The 21,671-nt window shown below is 41.7% G+C and overlaps 2 protein-coding genes across 2 annotated transcripts in view; both read left to right on the forward strand.

Moving 5' to 3' along the window:
* The window catches only part of LOC116299213 (uncharacterized), a 33,524-nt gene extending 17,847 nt beyond the window's left edge, over positions 1-15,677 (forward strand). Inside the window, exons 5-13 of the mRNA XM_089027575.1 lie at positions 7,255-7,428; positions 7,677-8,697; positions 9,347-9,489; positions 10,761-10,955; positions 12,008-12,211; positions 12,946-13,083; positions 13,762-13,941; positions 14,588-14,664; positions 15,377-15,677. Of these exons, the coding sequence (XP_088883701.1) occupies positions 7,255-7,428; positions 7,677-8,697; positions 9,347-9,489; positions 10,761-10,955; positions 12,008-12,211; positions 12,946-13,083; positions 13,762-13,941; positions 14,588-14,664; positions 15,377-15,677 (2,433 nt within the window). The remainder of the gene's footprint in view (positions 1-7,254; positions 7,429-7,676; positions 8,698-9,346; positions 9,490-10,760; positions 10,956-12,007; positions 12,212-12,945; positions 13,084-13,761; positions 13,942-14,587; positions 14,665-15,376) is intronic.
* A 148-nt stretch (positions 15,678-15,825) lies between these two features.
* Positions 15,826-17,680, forward strand: LOC148912301 (uncharacterized). Its single transcript, XM_089027576.1, has 3 exons — positions 15,826-15,840; positions 16,651-16,736; positions 17,394-17,680. Exons 1-3 carry the CDS (start codon positions 15,826-15,828, stop codon positions 17,623-17,625), a joined length of 333 nt encoding a protein of 110 aa, XP_088883702.1. The 3' UTR covers positions 17,626-17,680.
* Positions 17,681-21,671: the final 3,991 nt, after the last annotated feature.

The following is a 21,671-nucleotide window of genomic DNA, read 5'->3' on the forward strand; positions in this document are numbered from 1 at the left end:
CAAGAAAGGAACTTTGACTTTAGCTCCCTCTCCTCCTGACAAAAGCTCAAAGTCTATTTCGACCCAACCCTCAAATGGGAAAGGGGTACCGTTGGCCGCTGTCAGGTTTAGATTTTGCCCATCTAAAAGTTCCCCTATTTTACGCACGGTAGTCCCATCCATTTGTTTGTCAATCCAGTCTTTGGGGAGGATAGAAACCTGAGCCCCAGTATCCCATAATGCATCAGTTTTGCGACCATTTAACAAACAAGTTATCATGCATTTCTTCCCCACCAAATTAACAACTTTGGTGAGTTGTCCTGGCGTGAGGTGTGTGCGGTAAAATCCTTGTTCTCTCATCTCTTCATTCTCTTGCTGGGTGAGATAGCCTATTGCATTGCAAAGTGTTTTGTGCTCATTCCAATGTGCAAACTTACACGCACTTGAACAGTAATTAACACTTTCGCATCCCGAACAAAGTATGACTGTTTCTTGTTTCCCTTGTACTCCGCACGACACGCACACATGGGACTCTTTGTTTTCCCGGACTACTCCCTGTCCCCCGGGCGTAGCCGTCGGGAGTTTCCCGACTTTGTTTTGCAACCCCGCGCGAAGTGTTCACCCGATCCACATTTAAAACAATGACTACAACTTTCAGCGTTGTTTTCTTCACATTTAGTGCAACGGCGAACATTCCTCTCTTCCTTCCTTCTTTCGCGCGGTTTATTTAAATCCGATCGAATTGCAGCCACTTCAGCCTGAAGAGCCTTGAGCGTTGCCATGTAGCTATCTTCACTCTGTGCTTTCCCACTGCCATGGTTCTTTGGCGCTGGTATTTTTCTATCGTTTTGTTCGACAGGAGCGTGAATTTGATTAACGAGCGCTTTGCGTGACCCAGGACTCAGCTTACTCATGCGCTCAGACTCTTCCGACGCCGCAGCATTTAATTTCTCCATTAGCTCTTCGTCACTAGCGTCAGCGTTTAACAGATGTGGCCGAAGCTTTGTGCGTATGGATTCCGACTGCAGGCCGGTCTCGATCACGTGGCGAAATAAACCATTTACTAACGCAGAGTCATACTTAACAGTTCCTTCGTTCGTTTGCGATGCAAAGAGAACTTGTTGGCGCAAATCCATGACTCTAATTAGAAAATCTTGCGGAGACTCCTTCGCAGCCTGACATGCCGTTGTCAATTCTTGGTAAAGCTCTGTACTAGATTTCTGTTTATAATGTGCTTTTAGAATCTGCTCAAGTTTTCCTATCGTTAGCGCTGGCATCATTTCTAAATAAGATCTTAATTTAAGTGATGGACTAATCGCTCTGATCACGCCTTCGATTACTTCTGTCTCGCTGTATTTGTTCTTAAGACCAACCTCGATTTGCCTCAAGAGACTTACGAGAGACAAGCGGTCTTTGTGCGTATCTCCTCCAATCATACCAATGATACGAAAATCGCGCCTGAGTGCATTTCGTACATCTACGACGCCTACGTCACTAAGAGTACATACCGGTTCGATTGCTTCCTGTTTTGATGATTTGTTACCTGGTTGTAGAGATACCAACTTTTCGTTTGCTTCGTTGATTTGCTTCTGGTAATCCTCCATCATCTTCTTGAAGTTCTCTTGCATCTTCTCTAGTTCTTTCTTCGCTTTGTCGTGTTCAGCATCCTTCTGCGCTGTGTTGCTCTCCTTGGTGAATTTGCCGATGTCTTCAATGACTAACTGTTTGTCCTCTGAGCTCTCTATTACTTCTTCGACTGTCCTCCGTATTTTCCTCGATAACTTTAGTTTTCCTTCATCTTCACAAGGCACCTTGAGGTGTTCTGCTAACTCCTGCAAGCGTTCTAGCGACAAATTTAAAATTTCTTGCTCCAATCTCAACTGCTGAGCCTCTAAATCAAAATCCATCGTAGCCGGCTTGGTCTGTTATTACACCACACCCCCCAAATCTTGCAAAACCACGTTCTCTAAAGTTTTCTGGCGTTCAAACGGACATTAATTCCTCTTAGGCCACGTACATCAAGTCTTCAGTACCATACGAAGGGAATGCTTGACTTATTTGCGATGAAAGCATTCAAAGGAACGCTAATTTCGTATCCATGTGCGTCCAACACAACATCAACTTCTTTGACCACGAGGTCAATCGTCTTCCAGGTCTAGAGAACCGCCTTTTTACGAGAAATTCCTCGATTAGCGGTCCTGGCAGGGTCGCCAAAATGTTACACACGGTACTTTTGATCCCGTTCGAACCAATAGTTGACACGTTTTTGCTGGAACTTATATTTACTGCTTCTTTCTTTGAGATCTATGCTCAGTACATGTGTGTAAGAATATATCCCTATCTATATCTCTGGTTACAAAACTACTATCTGGTTACATGAACATTTCGTCACACACTCTAATATTTACATAAAGACTTAGTCACGAAATGCCGTACTAGTTTTGTGTCTCACAGTGGCGAGGATTGGCGGAGTACCTGTGAAAAGCTTAGTGGATACGGGCTCCATGGTTACCCTCATCACCGAGTCGTTCTACAGGGAAAAGCTACAGCCAACCCTAGGAGACCTACACCCTGAAACAAGATTACTGCAGCTGCGAGGAGCTAACGGTTTGGACATCCCTTACATTGGATATATCGTCGCTACAGTAGAGATCGGAGGAGTGGTGGTCCCTGGGTGCGGCATCTTCATCACGAAGGACACAGCAGCCACTACAGTAATGCAGAGGAGGGTACCTGGCCTACTGGGAACCAACGTTCTTGGGCAGGTGCCCCAATACCAACAGATCCTGCAAGATGAAGAGAAGAAGAGTAAACGTAAAACTGGGTTCGTGAAAGTAGCCGGCTCAGACAAAGTCTGGGTCCCTGCTTTCACGGAATCTGATGTCTTGGTCACAGGCCCATCATGGGGCAATGATGCTGTGATCGAACCCCTTGGTGTACCAGTAGAAGGAAACCTCACCGTGGCCAGTACTCTCGTGGATACTACCAAGACGTGTTACTATGTCAGAGTTGCCAACCAGACGGCAAAGGACATATGGCTAAAGCCGAGGACGCGGATTGGAATTGTGCGAGAGGGAGAGATGGTCAAGAGAGGAGAGCAGTTGGAGTTCCTACACGAGAATAACATGGTGACAGTGTGCTGTAACCTTAGTGCTGACCCTCAGATGCCACCCCAACGGGAAGCTGTGGGCAAAGTACGTTGGCAAAGGATACAGACACCCCCTCACGGGATTACCCTGGAACATTTCCCCGGAACGGAACTTCAGAGGGAGAAAGCTCTCCAGATGTTCGAAAGAAATGAAGAGGTGTTCGCTTCATGTAAGGAGGACCTTGGCTGTACAAAGACAACATATCATCGCATCTACACAGACGATGATGTGCCTGTCACAGAGCGTTACAGAAGGATTCCTCCAAACCAATACCAGGAGGTGCAACAGCATCTACAAGACTTGCTAGAAAAAGGAGTGATATGTCCAAGTGAGAGTAACTATGCCTCCCCAATAGTGCTTGTACGAAAGAAGTCTGGAGCCTTGAGGATGTGCGTCGACTACCGGAAGCTGAACCAGAAAACCAAGCGTGATCAGTACCCCCTACCAAGGATAGAGGAATCACTGGAGGCACTGCGTGGCGCAAAGTACTTTTCCACCATAGATCTGGCATCAGCCTACAATCAAGTTGAAGTCCATCCTGATGATCAGCACAAGACTGCGTTCACAACGCCCATGGGTTTGTTTCAGTACACTCGGATGCCGTTTGGACTACAGAATGCCCCAGCGACCTTCCAAAGGTTGATGCAAGGAGTCTTCCGAGAGGACATACTTCGCACCCTGATGGTCTATCTGGACGACATCATAGTCTTCTCATCCACCATTGAAGAACATCTTGAGCGGTTGGAAACGGTATTCAGTAAGCTGAAGCATCATGGATTAAAGGTTGAACCAGCCAAGTGTCAACTCTTCAGAGATCGGGTGTCCTACCTGGGGCACGTGGTCTCTGCTGACGGTGTCGAGACAGACCCTGAAAAGACAAAGGCAGTTAACGAGTGGCCAGTTCCCCAGACAGTGCGCGATGTGCGATCATTCCTTGGTTTCGCGTCTTACTACAGAAGATTTGTCCCCAAGTTCGCTCAAGTGGCAGGTCCGCTGCACAAGTTAGTTGCTGAGCTCGGGAGCGGAGGAAGTAACATGACCACCCGGAAGCAGATTGGCGTACTGTGGACAGAAGAATGCCAAAAGAGCTTCAACAAGTTAAAGAATCTACTAACCTCAGCACCAGTGCTGGCCTACCCGGACTACACCAAGCCCTTCATCCTAGAGACGGATGCGTCCAACGAAGGATTGGGAGCCGTGCTGTCCCAAGAACAGGACGGAAGAGTCAAAGTGATCGCTTATGCCAGCCGAGGCCTGAGAGGTGGAGAGCGAAACATGGAGAACTACTCATCGAGGAAGCTGGAACTACTAGCCTTGAAGTGGGCTGTATGTGAGAAGTTCAGGGAGTACCTGCTGGGATCGAAGTTTGTCGTCTACACAGACAACAACCCGCTGACATACCTACAGTCAAAGAGTAAGCTGAAAGCTGTGGAGCAGAGGTGGGCTGCAGAGTTAACAAACTTCAACTTCACCATCAAGTACCGCCCTGGACGTCACAACCAGAATGCAGATGCTCTAAGTCGCATCAACCGAGATGAAGAACCAACCACAGTTGAAGTAAGAAGTACACTAGCCTATTCTACCAATACTACAGACCTACCAGAAGAGGTACGTCAACATTTGATGGTATCAGCAGCGTTCATAAGCAACACAGAGACAAGTGCGCTGGAGGAGCAAGCAACCTCATTCCCAACCACACCTCTCACAGAGATCCAACGACTACAGCAGGAGGACCCATGTATCAGTCGTCTCCTCCACTACCGAAACCTTGGACGTCGGCCAAGTAAAAGGCAAAGCCAACAAGAGACAAGGGATACAAGGAAGTTGCTTAGTCACTGGAACAGGATTGAGGAAAGCCATGGAGTTCTCTACCGCCGTACAGGAGTCGGACAGGGAAGTGAGCTTCGGTTACTGCTACTCCCCACATCAATGAAATCACAAGTACTGAAGGGTGCGCACAATCAATGTGGACATCAAGGACAAGACAGGACAGAACAGCTCTTGAGGAAAAGATGTTGGTGGCCCGGTATGCAAGGAGATGTGAAGCAATGGATCTCAAATTGTGAAAGATGTGTCATTGCCAAAGGATCCTACCTTCCAGTCAAGACGCCGATGGGCAGCCTACTAGCTACTAGGCCATTGGAAGTGCTAGCGATGGATTTTACCTTGCTTGAGCCTGCAACAGATGGAAGAGAAAATGTCCTCGTGTTAACAGATGTGTTCACAAAGTTTACAATTGCTGTACCTACCCGTGATCAGAAAGCTACAACCGTAGTCAAGACCCTGATTAAAGAATGGTTCCTTGTGTATGGAATCCCCCAAAGAATACACTCTGACCAAGGCAAGTCATTTGAGGCAGAACTAGTCAAGGAGTTGTGTGCAGTGTATGGAATTAAGAAGTCAAGGACAACCCCCTATCATCCTCAAGGAAATGGGCAGTGCGAAAGATTCAACCGTACACTACATGAGCTTCTAAGAACTCTACCAGCAGAAAAGAAAAGAAGGTGGCCTGAACACCTGAAAGAGTTATGTTACGCCTATAATGCTACGCCACATGCAACGACTAGATACTCACCCTTCTACCTGATGTTTGGTAGAGATGCAAAGCTACCTCTGGACATTCTACTTCCTGATGATGACAGACAAGTGACAGTAGACAACCAGCAATGGATTACCAAGCACCAGACTCGTCTACGAGAAGCTTATACCACTGTGACACAAAACTTGAAGGAAGCTGCTACCGTCAGAAAGAATATCCATGACCAGAAGGGCAGAGCACTGGCCGAACCACTACAAGTTGGAGAGCAAGTACTCCTTCGCAACCGTAAAGTCAGAGGAAGAAACAAGATTCAAGATAACCAAGTGTACAAAATCGTCGAACGAAGAGACAACAATACATATGTCGTTGAAAGAGCTGATGGACATGGAGGAGATAAAGTTGTTAGTCAAGGAGAAATGCAAGTGTGTCCAAGACCAATGCTGGAGATACGAGGACGACACAGGCAAGCTGACAGGTCTAGACAAACATGTACTGCATCGCCAGAATCATCAGATGAAGAAGATGACATTGGAGGAATGACAATCGCCTTTCAACCAATGACAGAACCAGCTGAACCTGATGATGATGATGATAGTGATGATGCGTCTGAGGAAGAACTGGCTGCACCTGTACTCCGACGTTCCACAAGGACAACGGCAGGCCAACACAGCAACCTCTATAATCTTCCAAGATCCGCACTTCAGCACTGACGAGTCCACCTGCGTATCATTGTTCCTGAATTTGCTCGAGGACGAAGCAAACAAAAAGGATGGGCAAGTGTGACAGAGTCAAAAGACACTATTTTGGACAGTAATTATTTAGTCATAAATCTATATTTTTAATTAGGAATGCCTCGTGTACACATAGGAATGTAATTCTTTAGTTAACTGTTTGCGTGGAAAATGCGTAAGCAAGAAATAATTTCCGTACGTAATTACATTACAGTGAGTCATGCCTAGGTTTGGCGCTTGTTTACGTAAGTTCGTGTTTGGGACATCCTGTTTGCGCCTAGGGCGTGCAACATTGCATAGGATGTGTAAGGTCTTAAGAATGCAGGTTTTTCCATAAAAATAGGCCCAAACTAAGCTTAAATCAGTGTAGTAAAAGTTCTTGAAGACGTTGCACATATCAAGACAAGGAATTCTCTACGATGTAAAGAGATATCCTGTAATCTCGTTCCCGTTTTTTTTTTCATGTATTGTAAAGTTGTGTGAATTTTTCAATAAATTCTTTTGTCAAAACCACTTGCAATCTGATTCATAGCTGAGCGCCTTGCCGCCGGTTACAGGTAGAACACTCGAGAAGTGTCCAGAAGCACTCCGCTACGCGTCGTGCTTCTTCTAACACTTCTCTCGTGTTCTGCCAATCCCCGCGTGCTTTATGACAGCACGTGCGCGCGTTTTCTATTTCTTCAATATTTATCATTCTTGACCATCAAAAACACATACCAGCAGCCCAAATTAAATAAGACAATGATGCTACGTTTAACTTTCGTAAATCAGTAATTTTACACGACAGTGTATGATATTATTAATACTTTAGGGAAAAGGAAATAGTATTTACAAATAAAACAATTACAATTCAAAGGTTCTCGAAGCTCGAGACGAAAAACTCCACTCGTTGGACACAGAAATCTTGAATATGGGACAACAACAGGTGAAAGCCAATAAGCAAGTGGAGGATTTGAGAAAGACAAAAAAGAAAATGCAAGTCAAATGTGAAAAGCTGGAGAACATAGTGGATGATCAGAAGACTAAGCTGGTAAGCTAGCTTAGTTAACGGCTGTGTGTTACAACTGATTCTTAAATAAACTTCCAGAAAGAAAGAAAGGAAGGAAGGAAGGAAGGAATGAAGATGCAGTGCCAGTGTTTTTTTAATGTTGGTTTGTTCACAACGGATTTAGTTTGTTCGCCGCACTTTAGTATTTCCTACCTATATCGCCGTGCCCCCTTCCTATTCTACTAGACCCATTTTCTCAATGCTAAATTAAATGAATGCATTTCTTTAAGACAATGACAGAGAAGAAGATTGAAGAGCTTAGCAAAGTAGTCGAAGAATATAAACGTAGAGACAGTCTTGGACTCTCTGATGATTCAGAAGAAGAATCAGACCTTAGCAGTAGTACGTCTTCACCCTCGTTCGGTGACCTGTCGACAAAACGAAAAGCACGGAAAAAGAAAAGAACAAAGGCTGAAAAAGCAGCACAAAAACGAAAGCAAAAAGAAATGAAGGGTGGTAAAAAGAAGTCTGAAAAATACGAGAAACGAGGGGCTCAGAAGTCTGATGAAGAAGAAAAAGTAGACTCTCAAGCGGATGTACGAAAAGAAGAAACAAAGTCAGAACAGATTGTGATAAGACCAGTCGATATTGAAAACTCAGAGATCTACCAAAACCTGAACGCAAAATTTAAACAAGTCTGCAATGAGCTCCATGTCGAGCGGGAAAAACTGGCTCAAACAGAGAAAGAGTTTGAAAAACTAAAGAAAAAAAAGATCAAATACATTCAAGAAAAGGTCGACCGAAAGATTGAAATGGAGCAACTGATTCGAAAGCAAGAAGTCGAAACAGAAGAACTACGAGATAAAATTGCAAACTTTGAAATGGAGACGAAGAAGCTGAAGAGTGAAGTTGAGAGCAATGAAGAAATGATTCAGTACCAGGAGAAGCGTATCACTCAATATACTGAAGAAATCCAACATTTAGAAGATCGGGTGATGGGCTCCTTACCAGAAACCCCGGCCATGAGTTCCAATAGCTTCGCGCAGACAGGAGCTAGTCGTCGTGGAAGAAGAACACTCGAGCCCCCGACCGCCCGCCAAATGATGACTAAAATAAAACAACAATATGAATCAGAGATACAGAGTCTGAAGGACTTCTTGGCCAAGGAAAATTATCGGTATCAAGCAGACTCAAGACGCAAAGAACAAGAACACAAGAGAGATATACAGAATATTCATAAAGAGTCGTTGCAGGTGTTGAGATGCATCAATCGATTCAAGGAAGGAGCAGCCAATCTATTAGACCGCGAAAGTAAGTCTAAACTTCTAAAGAGGATTTTATATGACATGTATGACGTGACCGTGTCACACGTTCCTTGATCATCCTTGATGTTCCGTGACCGTGTCGTGACCATATGGTCTTGATAATCAGAACCCCCCTCCCCCTCCAGGGGTACTAAGGGTACTAGGGGTGGTTCGTTGATAGTGATGTGTCGTTGAGGTCCGAACCCTGATCCTATCTAAGACGAGAATATCTTGTAAAAACATGAATTTTAACTCTGTTAAAAGATCTAACAGGACGATATGGTGAAAGTTACTCTCTAAAATTGTTTGACGGCGGGAAAAATCAGTTTCGACATAAAGTCAAAATTAAATGACTTTTCTAAGACTTGAAAACTCTAGGTATCGCTTACCTATCCAAGAATCATGGTCCTGTCCAAGACGATATTATGGAAATCGTATATCTTGTCTATGACCAAAATCCTGAAAAACCATACCCCATCAAGGGGAACATCCCTTCCCCCCACGGACCAGAACATAATGCGTTGTGATTGCATTACCAACTATGTTGTTTTTATTCATATTATATTTTTATTATATGTTTTTATTTCGTATGGTTTAAGTTGTATGTTTTTTTATGTTGTATGCCCGTTTTTTATGTGGTTTTTTTTTTTCATTAGACCTTTCTGCAGAGGCATATGCCATGAGGATGTTACCTCCACTAACAATGGATGAATCACCAGCAGAGATCAGACAAATGCTGGCTAAAATGGCTATCCTTTGTAATGAACTGCTCATCTCTATGGAGCTTCAGCTGTCCAAGGTATAATTACGCTTTGAAAGGTTGCATACACACGATCAGAACATTTCTTGTTGTGCTCTGCTCTTGTTCTTGAACTGCTCATCTCTATGGAGCTTTAGTTGTTCAAAATATAACTACGCTTTGAAAGGTTGTATACATACGATCAGGGCATTTCTTGTTCTAGATTAGAGAAAAGGTTGGGCGAACACTCGGGGGGGGGGGGGGGGGGGGGGGAGGTACTACCACCCCAACTTGGGTAGGGGTGTGCCGCCAGGACCTCAAAACCCTGACCCTATCCCAGACCTAAAATTTTGAGTTTACGTACCCTACCCCAGACTAAAACTAAGAATTGTACACCCTATCCCAGACTAAAAGACGGAAAAACGGTTTTTCAATGTATTGCAATCAATATTTACTTACGTTTTTATTGTTTTTGTGCCGGCAGAAAGCGTAGCCTATTCGCCAGACAAAAATAACCAAATCGTTAACCCTATCCCAGACTAAAATGATACCCTATTCCAGACAAAATGTCAAAAAATGATACCCTACCCCAGACCCAAAAGCCGAAAAACCATACCCTATAGGGCGGCACATACCCGTATAGCAAATATAGGGGAGTACCCCCCTGGGGGCGAACACCGAATAAAATGCTAGTAATTGTTAGTTATTTCAAAGAGGATAAAGACGCATTAACCGTACGTTGTAACGTATTACAGCATGTCATACTCCAGAGGGGGAATAAAGGGGAACTAATACTCCAGATTCGAGTTCTCTGTTGCTCAGGGTTGGCCTTGACTTTGTGCAGAATATTGATATATTCCAGTAAAGATCCGTGGAATTTCAAAGTGTTTTGTTTGAAGCTGTGCATTCTTTACTTTACCGTTGGCATTTGTGAATATTTAGACACTAAAACAAGGCTTAGCCTGAGTAAATGAGTCTGTAATCAAGGAACACAGCGGTTATTTGGAACTCAAAACAGGTCTGTTGAAATGTTATCACCATCTTATTGCACACAAAATGATGTCATGTTGGAGAGGTGAGGGGTGGGTGGGGATATTAACACCGTAGTACTTCCTCAGTTAGATCAGTATCACATATCATGTTCCAGAAGGTAAGGTTGGAGGAGATTATGAGCACACCAAAAGCGTCTTGCTCTGAATGAAAGGATGACACTGATTGTCACCGAATGCCTTCGTGGTATTTCATGTTAATAGCTTAAGGTGTGGTCGAAGACAGTTGATTCCTTAAAAACTTTGGTCGAAGTAAGCAAACACACTTCAATATTGTTTCAGGCTTTGATGAGCAAGCGATTGGAGGTAAAAGACACATCCAACGCACGTACAATCTATCAGAAGAAACTGGAGAGTCAGGCAGCTGCTCTTCGTAAAGCCAAAGATGTGGGCGCCCGGCAGGCCCACAAGCTGAAGACTGCTAGAGAAGAGATGGTTGAGTATGAAGCTCAGGCATTTAGGTTTAAACTACAAGAGGTATGATTTTCCTCATAAAATAGAAACGATAGATTGATTATCATGTAAAGGCAAATACCTTTTGAGACATGATCATATCCTACGCAAAATCGAGGTTACCCTAATCTAAAAGAAATCCTACCAATAGACCGATCCCGTCTATGCTTGATTGTCCACACGCCCACCGACCCAAGCAATGGGTAGTTTTCCCAATGGAATACAGAATATCTGACCAATAAACTCGAATTCATATATTTTTTAGTAGTTATCGATTCTGTTCTTAATGCACCTTTAGATTAGTGCATTGATTCTAGCAAAGACATTAACAGTTTTCAGCAATCGGTGTCTGTTCCTGGTTGTAGATCAAAAACATATTTTAGCTTGTCCGACGTAGCAACAGTAACTAGGCAGGTAGAAGTAGAGTAATGAATCGGTGTATTTTATCTATACCTAAAGACAACCGATTGGGATCTAGCGTGTTAGGTTTTGGGGGAAAATGAAAACCGAAAAACCCGGAGAAAAACCTTGAATCAAGGATGAGATCTAAAACTCCAGCGCATGCGTTGCATGCTGATTCCAGAAAGTAATGTCCCGTCCACACGTATCCGGAAATTTTTGTATCCGCGAACTTTTTTTGCGGATACGAAAATGTTTGTGTCCACACGCAGCTCATTCGAATCGTTTTCCCTGTCCACAAGTATCCTGGAAATTTCTTGATCCGCCCTGATGCACGCTAGTGCCTAGTCCCTTTGACGGATAGTTTTTCTTATTGAGCATGCGCAAAATCGTGTTTACGTCAGCGTATTCGAAAATTTGCGGATACGACCGTCCACACGTATCCGTATTCGGAACGTATTCGAAAATTTCCACTCTGGAGACCGTTTTCGAAAATTTCCGGATACGGATACAAAAATTTCCGGACACGTGTAGAAGCAACCCGTATCTGCAGAAAAAAAATTTGCGGATATAAAAATTTCCGGATACGTGTGGACGGGGACTGAAAGACGCCACTCACCCTTGTTTTTCTATTTCTGCACATGCTGTTCAATAATGGATATTTTTTGGTGAAACAGGGAGAAAAGAAAGAGGTATTGGAGGAGCGCTACAAGGAACTATACAGTGAATATATGGCGCTGAGAAAAGAAGGAATAGCAGCTCGTAAATTAGAAAGAACAGAACGAGAAAAAGACGAAGAGATCAACAGAAAAGAAGCACTCATCATGAAGCAGATGCGAAAGGAGAAGGCGTTACAACGAGCATTAGACGAACAAAGAAAGGTGTGGAATAAACTAAAGGCTTTGGAAGCATTGAATAGGATGTGACGTTGAAGGATCATGCAAAAATCTTCAAGTAGTATACTAGACAAGCAGAAGAGTATTTGTCTTTAATCAGAAGCTTTACAGCAATTTTCATAAACATGCGAAATCTACGAGCTGCACGCTGAAATTTGGTTTTTCGCTGCCGTCAATCAAACCTAATCAGTCAGTACCTTTCATATTTCCGAGCCCGTACCGCTTGGAACGAGTTGCATGATTGAATTAAAACACAATAGATTGGTCTTCCAAACAATAGCACTAAACCTAACCTTACAAAAGCGGTACTGTACTTAGAGGGCAATGAAAATCCAGCTTTCGAGCAGTACTGGATTACTCGAAAGGTGGTCATGTTCGTCATGACAAAAGACGCGCATAGCAATAGACTTTTCTTCCCCAGCGAAAAAGAATTCTTTCTCAGATTAGACCAGATTCTATAAATTGTTCCTGCTTCCTGTCATGGCTGCCATAACGTGATGGTGCAAAGCCTCTATATAGGCATCAAAAAGCCGTTAAGGGATTGTGGGAGATCCCTCGCGATGCGTATGCGGTAACCCAAATCGATTCACGCCTCATTAAGGCCTCAGCTTCGATATAGGTTACAGTACAAGCACGAAAAATGCAGACTTCCTGCTTTGACTAAGCCAACATAATCTAAAAACCATAACCATTTCTTTCCTTTTGCTTTAAATCTTCAGATAATAGCAAACCTAACATCAGCGTGGCAGATGAGACGTTTTGGCCAATACTACATCACAAAATCCGAACAGGTGCAAAATCTAGAGACACTCAAAGAAGCTTTGCACGATGATCGAATAAGAAGAGGATCATATGAGGTATTTATAGGCTTCCTACGGAGTATATGTATAAACTCTTGAGGAAGGGCTTCTAAGACTGTTTATTACGATGTATACCAAATGTTAGGGACCGATGCACAACCGAACAAGATGTTAGGGACTTTAACCTGGATCTATAGAGGACCCATGCTTCTGTTTTGGAGCGCAGCTCACGATCAACAGAGGATTGTTGATCTCGTTCCCAGGGCGTTTTTTTTCTAGTTAGCACGAGACGAACTTAGTTGCGGCAAACTTCACTTTTGTGCGCTGCATTTTTTTACTTTTTTACATATTGCATATTTAGGAACTTTGATAAAATCTTCAAACTGACTTCTGGCTGCTTGCGCTCGCATAAACAGTTCGACTGATACATTGAAATGGCTAAATATTTCAAAGCCTCGTTTAAGCTTATCAAGGGAAACGCAGTCTCTATGGGCTAAGGAGAGACAACGCGCGAAAAATGCCGGCTTTGAAAACCAAAACTTTTCTTAAATTTAACTTTAATTCAAAACTAGTTTGCATCTATTATATTTGACCAACTAGTTGGACTTGACTAAAACTATTAGACCTCTCTCGCCCTCATGGCTTATGAATCAATAGCCCATTCGGGCTTGAGGACTAATTGCTAAACTATAATAAGTATAATGAATTGTTTCATGTTATGAATTGTTTTACTAGATGACAACTAATCTTATCAAAGAAGCAATAGAACTGCCAAAGAGGCGCTTTATCGAGTTGGTTCAAAAATACTACCGTCAAGTGAAGTTGAAAGTAATGCAAGAACGAGTAAAGAGAGCGAGACTAGAGGAAAACCTGGGAGATAAATTTGTCTACATGTTGGAACGAAGGATACAAAAAGTAAGATCGTTTTTAATTTTTTTTCTTATCGTTTTTTAAAATCATAAATTACACAGTTTTGGCAGCCGTTCTTGAAAAAGTTCGAAATACAACCCAACGACTCTTGTTTCCGAGTACGTTACAATTTAAGTATACACTTAAAAAAGTCGGAGCCCAAAGAGATATAGATGATAGGCGAGAAGAAAGAGATCATTCCAAAATCCAGCAAAGAATGACTTGTTTCTTTTTATTATTCTCGTTTAGAGTTGTTTGTAGTCGACAAAGCCATCTTCATAAACAGCTCGATAATTCCTGTTTAGGTGTATGCTCCATAATTCCTTGGGCTCCAACATCCTTTTTGAAAGTCGTAAATCACTCAAACTACGTAAGACTGCAGGGACGTAGTCAAGATTTTGCCTTGGGAGTGGGGGGATGGGGGGGGGGGGGGTAAGTCGCGTTAACTTATCACGTGACTACTTAGGTGTTAAGGTGTCTACAGAGTAAGGATGACTTTCTTTCATACAGCCGTTACTTATAGTTCTCAATTTGGCCCTCCCCCCCCCCCCCCCCCCCCCTTCCCTGGCTACGCCCCTGGACGAGCATCGTTGTACTATTTTGCTCTGCTTTTACTTGAAATATTCATGTTAATCGTTCGGTTTCTTACTAGCAACAAGACGTTTGGAAGAAAAAGAGAGAAGAGTTTGTCCAAAAAAGAGCCGATTTACTAATGCAGTTATCAAAAGCGTAAGGTTTTGTTTATAGCAGTTTAAATGTTACGTAAGCTCGTAGCTGCGAGCTGTACGCATGAAGTTGCGTTTTCCGCTAACGCCAATCAAAAATAATTTAGTGGGTACCTTTTAATATTTGACACCAGCGAAAAACCAAAATTCCATTGGGCAACGGACAGCTTGCAACGCCCCAGCTACTGCTGAGTTTGCGTATATAGAGCGTCTTCACGTGACGTCACAGCGGCCATTATGGGGTACCAAAACAATACATTTTCTATCCTCCGGGAATTGAACTCTATTTTTATGCAAATACTGTGCAGAAAGTTTCTATTGTTTATGGCTGCCTTCTGACGTGAGTAAAAATGCTCTATAGCAAATCATTGCTGTAAACGCCAACATATTGAGTAAAGAGCATCGTGCGTTTAAACCCTTTATAGGGAGATTACACTGAGACATTTTATCAGAAAGAATTGTGGAACGAAATAAAGATGATTCCCCGTATACCTTCAGGAGGGGGGGGGGGGGTAGGGAGTTATTATGGTGTGACTCCTCCCTTCAGAATTGCATGTGTTTTGGGAGGAGGGGAAAGAAGGATGATTTGTTGCTCGTTTATGTCAAGACCTATGGACATTTTCATTTCGTCCATCACATTTTAGTGCCTTAAATAAAACTTTTATTGAAGTTTTTTGTTAAAAGAATGGAATCTATTTTTTTGTTTGATTCTTTAGACTGACTCGCCTCAGCCAAGAGGCAGATATACTCCTTTCCCAGCCTAAAGTACTAACGGTACGTGCAGGGGAGACCCAAGAAATTTCTACTGGTATACCAGACTTGTTTGAAGCAGTCAAGATACTCAAAGCAAGAGAAAGGGCAAAGGAAATGATGACGACGACGAGAGAAGCCTCAAGGATTCCTGGGGAAATAAGTCCACCCATGGGAGTCAAGATCCAATACTCGGGTCATGATCACGCGTGGAAACTAAAGGCAAGTTGGACAGCAACAATTTATGGTTCACATCCACTTACGTAATAATTAAAATAAAATAAAATAAAATAAAATAACGGGGTTCTTATATAGCGCATTTTACATGGTCTCAATGCGCTTCACAATCATGACCAGTGGAGGACTTTACGGGCTGCGTATTTAGGCGCTAGTAGCAGCCGTGCAGCTTACAATCATGAGTGATTTGTTAGTAAGTTAATATTAATGCCTCCAGATTGGGATAGGCTGTTGAAGCGGGAGACAATCCCCTACTCTTATACGAATAATTCAACAGGTTCTTTTATGTCCCCCATTTACTGTTGGTTAGGAAGGGTTGGGAGACAGGGCCTACGGTTTTAAGTTCTTATCCGAGAAGACTTGAAGGTCTAACCATTTGCAGATGTAATTACAAAGGCAGCACCTTCTCCTCAGTTATTTTAAGACCCTGAGTGTTGGTCCGGCCGAAAGCTTGAACCACGACCTCCCGCACAACAGACCGATGCTCTTACCAACTGAGCTAATGTTATGTTCCATAACAACTTACGGGCTAGAACATTGCAGAATTCTAATTAATGCATAAGGATACTGAAGTTTTTCAGCATAGACAAAAAAAAACAAACAACAAAAATCCTTACAGCCTTGGTAATGAGTTATGTTCTTGGTGAAACTATGACCTTTATATATGGGGTGTCGAGAACCGGAGAATAGAAAGAGTAAAAGGGCCCTAAAGTGGCTTTGCACCACCAAGTAACGGCAGCAATGTTAGATGGCAGGAACAATACAATCATAATTCAATTCCCAAGAGCAAAGGGATTTTATTGTTCTGCCATCTAACCACAGGCAGTCCAAGCTGTATTATGGGCGCCAGCATATGATGGTGCAAAGCCTCTATCCTCTTACTTCCCCTCTCAACTTCATCGCTGTCCCATACTGGAAATCGTTCAAAGGAGAGAAAAAGACGGGGACAAATTTATGCTTTATGATTTTTGACTAAAGATTTCATTTTGTATCATCAATACAGAACAAGCCATCTCCTTCTCAAGTGGTCATAGCAACGCCTCGAATACTGGACCTCGACGTAAACATGACACGAATTGCTGCTCATCAGTAAGCTTGCTCGTCTGTCTCTTCTTTCTTTCATTACTTCTTTCTATTAGTCATTCCGAAGTTGAGTTAACATTTCTAGAGCATTTCAGGACTATGCCCCTTAAAAACAATCCCACAGTGCACTGCAATGTCAACTCGAACCAGTTTTCCTCGAAAAAGTTCATACCTCTCCCATTTTCCGCCTTCCTTGTAATAGACCATTTCCCAGATCCCGCGGCTCAACCTCAGCCTCGTCAGCGTGTAATATATTCTTTAGAAATTGAATTTGATAAAATATTTGTCCTTAGTGTTGAACCTTTTGTTATACCAAGCAATATGGTTGCCGTGTCTTTTGTTATTTTATTCTCTTGAGAATTATTTGAAAACCAGCAATTGGGAGGGGAGACTTAAGAAATATGTTGAACAGTTACCCTCGACAACGAAAGCCTGACCTGCTCGTGTGAGGACAATACTTCGTCTTCACAATGTCATTAGGCTCACGGTTAAAGTTCGCCTTTCATCGCCACGGGTGGCTGGTTCTATCGGTCCTGCGTATTTTCATCGGGCTTCCCGTCAAGGGATATTCATAACGGTGCTCAGTTTGACGTTAGACCATAGAAAGGGATGGCTTCTAATTAAGTTTGAACTTTTTCCTTTCGTTTTTGTCATTACCCTTAGGATTCTTTCTCACGTAAGCAAGATGTCGTGGAATCAAGCTTCACAGAGTCTACCCTCGCTTAAAACTGTCACATCAAGAAAATTCCCAGCAATTCAAAAATCCTTGAGTCAGCCGGCACCAAGGAGAGAAAATCTCTTGGGGGAAAAGAGAGCCTTGGCGCTTCCACCAATCGCCACATTCTACTCCTCAGAAGATATACAGCAGCAGAAATACACGAAAATCAAGCAATGAATAAAGACGAAATATGTATTCGAAATCTACTCGTTTTATTATCTATAAATGTATCAGAAATAATGATAAAATCAATCATAATAAATCTATGTAAAGTTTACTTCGTGTTTGTTCTTGCATTTGAAATTTATAAGTATACAACTTTTCGATGAAACTCTCCTTACGGACACCTATATTACAGACACCTCTATATTACGGACACCTCTATTTTACGGACACCTCTATATTACGGACACCTCTATATTACAGACACCTCTATATTACGGACACCTCTATATTAAGGACATCTTTATATCACAGACACCTCTAAATTACAGACACCTCTATATTACGTACACCTCTATATTACAGACACCTCTATATTAAGGACACCTCTATATTATCGACTCCTCTATATTACGGACACCTCTATATTACAGACACCTCTATATTACGGACACCTCTGTATTACGGTCACCACCGTATATTATGGACACCTGTATATACAGTCACCTCTATATTACGGACACCTCTATATTACGGACACCTCTATATTACGGACACCTCTATATTACGGACACCTCTATTACGGACACCTCTATATTACAGACACTTCTATATATTACAGACACCTCTATATTATGGACACCTCTATATACAGTCACCTCTATATTACGGACACCTCTATATTAAGGACACCTCTATATTACGGACACCTCAATATTACGTACACCTCTATATTACGGACACCTCTATATTATGGACACCTCTATATTACGGACACCTTTATATTACGTACACCTCTATATTAAGGACACCTCTATATTACGGACACCTCAATATACAGTCACCTCTATATTACGAAGGCATATTGATACTAACGAAGGTGATTTAGATGTAATATATACAGTATGAGTGGCCGTGTTGTATCCGATATACAAACTCGAGGCGTAGCCGAGAGTTTGTATATCGGATACAACACGGACACAAATACTGTAGATTGCTTATCAAACGTCTAGGATAGTTCCTTTGTGTTTCACTAAAATTTTCAAAATTAAAGTGAATCTGCCCGAGAAAATCCAAGTTAAAGTTTACGCAAATGAACACGATTCTGTATCTGATTTACAGAACTCTTCACGGTCGTGATTTCTATTGTGTTTTCCTCATGCATTATTAATGAGTTTGATAATATAGTTCTACACAAGATATCCCATGTGCATCTTATGACACGAGTGAAAATCGTCTGCGCATGGTCTAAATCCGTATGCAAATTAGTCAAAACATCTTCATGCTACAGTCAACTCTCGCCTTACGGACACCCCGCTATTACGGACACCTCGATATTACGGACAGGGAATAAATCCCCGGCGAAAAATACAAAGAAATGACTGAAAGTAACTCCCGTTATTACGGACTCTCGCTATTACGGAATTACGGACACCTCGTGTGGTCCCAATCGCACGTTTTCGTTGTTTAACTCTCGTTATAACGGACACATCCTGTAATTAAATACTGCAGTACATTCATAATTTCAAGTGGTTTATTGAAAAATAACCAGATACAGTACAATTCTGTATTGAACTTTCTTGTTCAGCGTGGGCTGACTACGATTGCTAGTGAGTTTTCAAGTTTAAGCAATAAAGTAGCAGAAAGTGCACTCAAAAAACAATCACGCCAAAGCACAATCGAAAGCCTTTTTCAAAACTTACAAGAGTCATGCAGAGTACAGTCTACTACAGTACTGTACCATCCAATTTTTAATTTTACGTTACTTTTTTATTCATAGTTTTCATACGATCTTATAAAGTTAAAGTTTGCTTAATATCAAATAGTATTAGAATAATTGTCATAGTTTTGATTCTATATTGCTTGTTTTATGTGATTAACAATAGTGATAGTTGTTATATAATCAAATTAAACAATTTCAAGAAAAAAATGAGTGCTTTTTTCCCGCACCCCGCTATTGCGGACTCTCGCTATTGCGGACACTAAATTACGGTCCCGAGGGTGTCCGTAATAGCGAGAGTTGACTGTAGTGTGAAAATATGTAAAACTGACCTTCAAACATGCCTGATAAATTGAATTCCACAAAATGCTAAAACGTAGTAAAAATTAAATCGAACTCAAAATCAAAGTCAAAATCGTAGTACCAAGAGAAAATGAACTAAGAGAAGGAATTCCCCCTATATAGCCTTGTAACCATCATGTGCACAGTTTGATGCTATTTTTAAACTATTTGTTTTTCTGTACGCGCATTTACTGCGCGCGCTCTACGCTGTTTGCTTACGTTTTGGGGTTTTTTCGTTATTTCGACTCTGCCCTGGATATGAATGTGCACGTCGAAAGATTGGCAAATACGACAGGAAATTGAAGTAGTAATTTGTTCAACTTTTTGGAATATTTCTACATTTATTTTCCAAAGCTTTTGACCTCCATCGTCATGTTGAGTGCAGATTTGAACATTTGAACATACGAAAAGCACAAGAAAACGTTAGCAAACAGCGTAGAGCGCGCGCGTACTATGCGCGTGCAGAAAATCAAACGATCAAATAAATGATATCATTGGAAGATATTTTTAGAATAGATTCTAAAAATAGCATCAAAGTGTGCACATGATGGGGCACGCGGATTCCTTCTCTTAGTTCATATTCTCTTGGTAGTACAAATTAAAAATCGGGGAAAAATATTTTTAATTTTTGGCAAGTCTTTGAACGCGTGCGCTCTTATACCGGAAGTCCAAGAAATCCCGGTCTCAAAAAATGGATTCTGCCAGAGCCTTCGTTCTTCAACGCAGGCCAGAAGAAACGCAGGCTCTGGGTACGAGATTGTTGCTTACCTTGCTCAACTCAACAAGAATTTTTTCCACGTCACAACTTGCGTCTCCTCTAAGAGCATCCTCCAGAGATCGATCGAATTCTGACGAGAATAATATCACGTGATCACTGCGCAGTTCATTTGATCTCTTTTGAATGAGAGATAATATGCAATAACTGCGCAGTATGGTTGCGCATGTCAGTCACGTGCGTGATGTCAATAAATCATGTGATCGTGTTGCGCGGAAAACTTACTTTAGCGTTTATTAGAAAAATTAAAGTTCAAGGGAAAATCTTGTGTGTGATGATTAAATAAAAGTGCAAAACAACTTCTGCGCACGTCAAGGATAATGTGAAGAACCATACCCTCAAATTTTGCACGGGACTCTATTTTTTAATAGCTCATTCGTAAAAACTCCTAAAAATCTAGGTTATATCAACATTTATAAAAAGTTTATATTTCTAACACATGAAAAAATAGATTTTTGTAAGGATTTTTGTTCGACTTTATGAGATTTTTTAAGAGCACCGAAACTACAAAATATAACAAATCAATGTGTCTCTTTGTCTTTTTGTCGAAAATATCCGTGTATTATTGTAGAATGATTGACTAGCCTTCATTTGTGCAATCATAAAGTCTGCAAATAACTGTTATCTTATGAATCTTATTTTTTTTCTAATTACTTCCGATGGCGCAAGTTTTGCTCCAAAAGCTCGAGCGTAGGCTGCCATTAAATGCTGATTATCTCGAAGACAAGCTCGGGACACCCAATTTTTCTTTCTAGATTTGGAATCAGCATCAAATTTCGATTCGGAAAATCGAAGTTTAAGAAAAAGTTTAAATCGTTTTCCAAAAGTAGGGAGTCACCTTAAAGAATCTCAGACACTTACGTTTATGGTACTCTTCTCTAATGGCATCCAGTTCCTAGCAGGCGAGAAAACGAGGGACAAGATTTTTTTTTATTAGTTAGTTTAGTTTATTCGTGTAATGCATCTATTGAGTTCGGGCGAGTACGGTAGCTCTCTTTCCATTTAACTCCCTTCCTGATTTGAAAACGTGCAGAATTTAATAGACCGCTTTACCTTTCGTATGCAAATTGCCTATTTCAGACCACGTGACATTCCCTAAGAATTGTTCTTTATGATAAAAAATTTAAAATATTAACATATGAAAGAATGATTTCCCAAGAGTGGCTTCACCTGGTCTGTAACTATTGAAGTTTACGTTACTATCTGTAATTTAAATTATTGAAA

This window comes from Actinia tenebrosa, unplaced genomic scaffold (assembly GCF_029948245.1).
Source record: "Actinia tenebrosa isolate PJP-AT-01 unplaced genomic scaffold, QUT_ActTen_1.0 PGA_scaffold11__36_contigs__length_13525064, whole genome shotgun sequence".
In the NCBI taxonomy this organism is placed as follows: Eukaryota; Metazoa; Cnidaria; class Anthozoa; order Actiniaria; family Actiniidae; genus Actinia; species Actinia tenebrosa.

Excerpts from the sequence above, each read along its gene's own strand:
- LOC148912301 (XM_089027576.1), top strand. Across the intron at positions 16,737-17,393 it reads ACACGAATTGCTGCTCATCA|GATTCTTTCTCACGTAAGCA; the intron begins GTAAGCTTGCTC and ends CATTACCCTTAG.